General features: G+C 35.1%; 1 protein-coding gene across 1 annotated transcript; it reads left to right on the plus strand.

Annotated features, from left to right (window-relative positions):
- The first annotated feature begins 518 nt into the window (after positions 1-518).
- Positions 519-1,192, plus strand: LOC127126793 (zinc finger protein KNUCKLES). Its single transcript, XM_051055794.1, has one exon. The coding sequence runs from the start codon at positions 537-539 to the stop codon at positions 1,164-1,166; it is 630 nt and encodes a 209-aa protein (XP_050911751.1). The 5' UTR covers positions 519-536; the 3' UTR covers positions 1,167-1,192.
- The last annotated feature ends 1,276 nt before the right edge of the window (positions 1,193-2,468 follow it).

Here is a 2,468-nt window from a genome sequence, read left to right on the forward strand (position 1 = left end):
TAGCTGAAAGCTCATATATGCTCTCTATCCTTAACCGTTTTGGTTTGTTGTCGCACAAAGAGAGAATAGAGACAAATTAAAGAAAGTTGCCAGTTGCCAGTTGCCAGTTGCCACTGTGTGTGCTCTCTCGCAGTGTCAGAAATCAGAGTGACTGAGTGAGCATATGCAAAACAAATTGCAAATGCAATGCAACAACGTAGTAGCAATGAGAGTGTTTTCTTGTTTGTACTATGCCAGTGACTGAGTCTCAGTGAGTGCTCCCACTTCTTCTTTCTTGTCCTATTCATTCTTCACCTCCGTCACGTATTTCCATTCCTTTCTACTATTATTATTATTATTCCCACTTTGCCCTTCTTTCTCTCCTTCAAACTTTTTGAAAAGATAGACACAAATGATGTATATCCATAAAGGGTAGGCAAATCGGTCATTTTACAAGAAACACAATCATATGAACTATTATATAACAAACAACACACACATACCCTCATTCTTCAGCATTTGCTCAGTAACTCTTTGTTTCTCTCTCTTTCTCAAATATGGCAGACCCTTCAACCATTTACGAGTTTCTGAAGCAGCAGCAACAACAACCACCAACTTCATCTTCAGCTTCAAAACCTAAAAGATCAGCACCACACCAACCTACAACAAGAACTTTCCAATGCAACTTCTGTTACCGCAAATTCTACACTTCTCAAGCTCTCGGTGGTCACCAAAACGCTCACAAACTTGAAAGAGCTGCTGCAAGATCACGAACCATCAACCTCAACAACAACAACAGCAACAACAATGTTGTCTCTCTCTCATCACCTCAACAGCCACCACCTCCATTTTCACTCATGAATAGCTCCAGCTCCAACTCCAACTCCAACTCCAAACCCTTAACACAACTTGAACAGGGTCATTTCTTTCATCACCATCACCCTTACTGGCAACAATTCGAAATGGAGTCCTTACAGTTTCAAACACATCATTCTCATCCTCATCCTCATCATCACCATGTTGCAACAACAACAACAACAACAAATCTACCTATGGTTCATTTCAGCCCTTCTGCAGCTTCAACTTCAACTCATTCTCACCATGTTTTCTCCAACAGTGCTTCTTCTCCACCTCAACTTGTCGATGCGTCTGACCATGTCAATCTTGACCTCACACTTCACTTGTGAAAGTTTCTATCTTTTTATTTGTTTTTTTTTAAAGGTTTTGTCGTTAGTTTTTTTGTTTCAAACAAACAGTATCCTTTTTCCTCTTATAATGAAAAAGGAATCTTAGGGTTTTATTTCGTTCTCCAACTGTTGACCTGTTCAGTTCAAATCTTAATCTACTATAATGTTACTAGTTCTTTTTATCCTTTATTATTTTATTTTTATGGTTATTTTCTGATGTTTAGATTAAGGTGATTATGTTAAAAGAAAATTTGCATCTGTTACATATGTACTCTCCCTTTGATTTGGAATAGTACAATTATTCTTATATAATGAACCAACAATCGCTTTAACAACAAATGTTGCACGTCCATCAAATTCTTTTGGATGATTGATTTTGATGGGATAGACTTAGTTGAGAGAATTAATGAATATTTACTATGTTATGTGTTACCTCTCATTCCATTTTAGCATAAGAATTGGTAATTTAATTTTAATGGTATAAAAATATAGATGACATGAGAACATGAAATCCAATGGTTTGAAATCAAGTGTAAAGTGGATTCCTACTCAGAAAGAGAATGTGAAAAGACCTTGGTGTTTTGATCTTTATGCTATTAATGTTTAGTTTTGTTAAAGCCTAAAGAGGGACCCTAGACAATGTAGTTCATTGTTCTGAAATTGTGAAGTTATAGTTGCTGGATTACGATAACATTTCGAAAAGAGGTGTGCTATTGTACATAATTTTTTGTACACCTACGAAATATATGGTGTTGTTGTCAACTTATGTGTTGAAACATTTCCCATTTTGAAACGATATATTATGGAACTTCATCCGATCTAGACCTAAATATGTTGAAGATAGATTCGACTTCAACAGACTGACAGTCACCGATAGGATTTTTCCTTTATTCTTTCTTCGGTGTAGTAAAAAAGAAAGAAATGATACATAGAAACACTCTAACATCTAAGTCACTGATCATGACTGAATAATGTAAAGATGAATGTTGTTAGGTTTTAGTGGGTGTTTATCTTAATTGTAACACTTTACCCTTTTAATAGGTAGATTCTAGGGTTTTCGAATGTCTAGAACCTTATTCTCATGACATGTCTCATAATATTACTTGTTATGTTATCAAATAGCTTCTATTAGAATCATGTATCATGAATGTGTGTGCTCTTAGGACGGAACTAGATATGTTCCAATAGTTTGGTGTACATTCTTTTTTAGACTGTATTTTTTTCGTTAATCTCAATCTTATCATTCATGATATTTCTCATTAAGTTAATTTATCTTTGATACAGACCCATTCTTTAATGGAG

This window comes from Lathyrus oleraceus, chromosome 3 (assembly GCF_024323335.1).
Source record: "Lathyrus oleraceus cultivar Zhongwan6 chromosome 3, CAAS_Psat_ZW6_1.0, whole genome shotgun sequence".
Lineage (NCBI taxonomy): Eukaryota > Viridiplantae > Streptophyta > Magnoliopsida > Fabales > Fabaceae > Lathyrus > Lathyrus oleraceus.

Excerpts from the sequence above, each read along its gene's own strand:
- LOC127126793 (XM_051055794.1), top strand. The coding sequence starts at position 537 with ATGGCAGACCCTTCAACCATTTACGAGTTTCTGAAGCAGCAGCAACAA.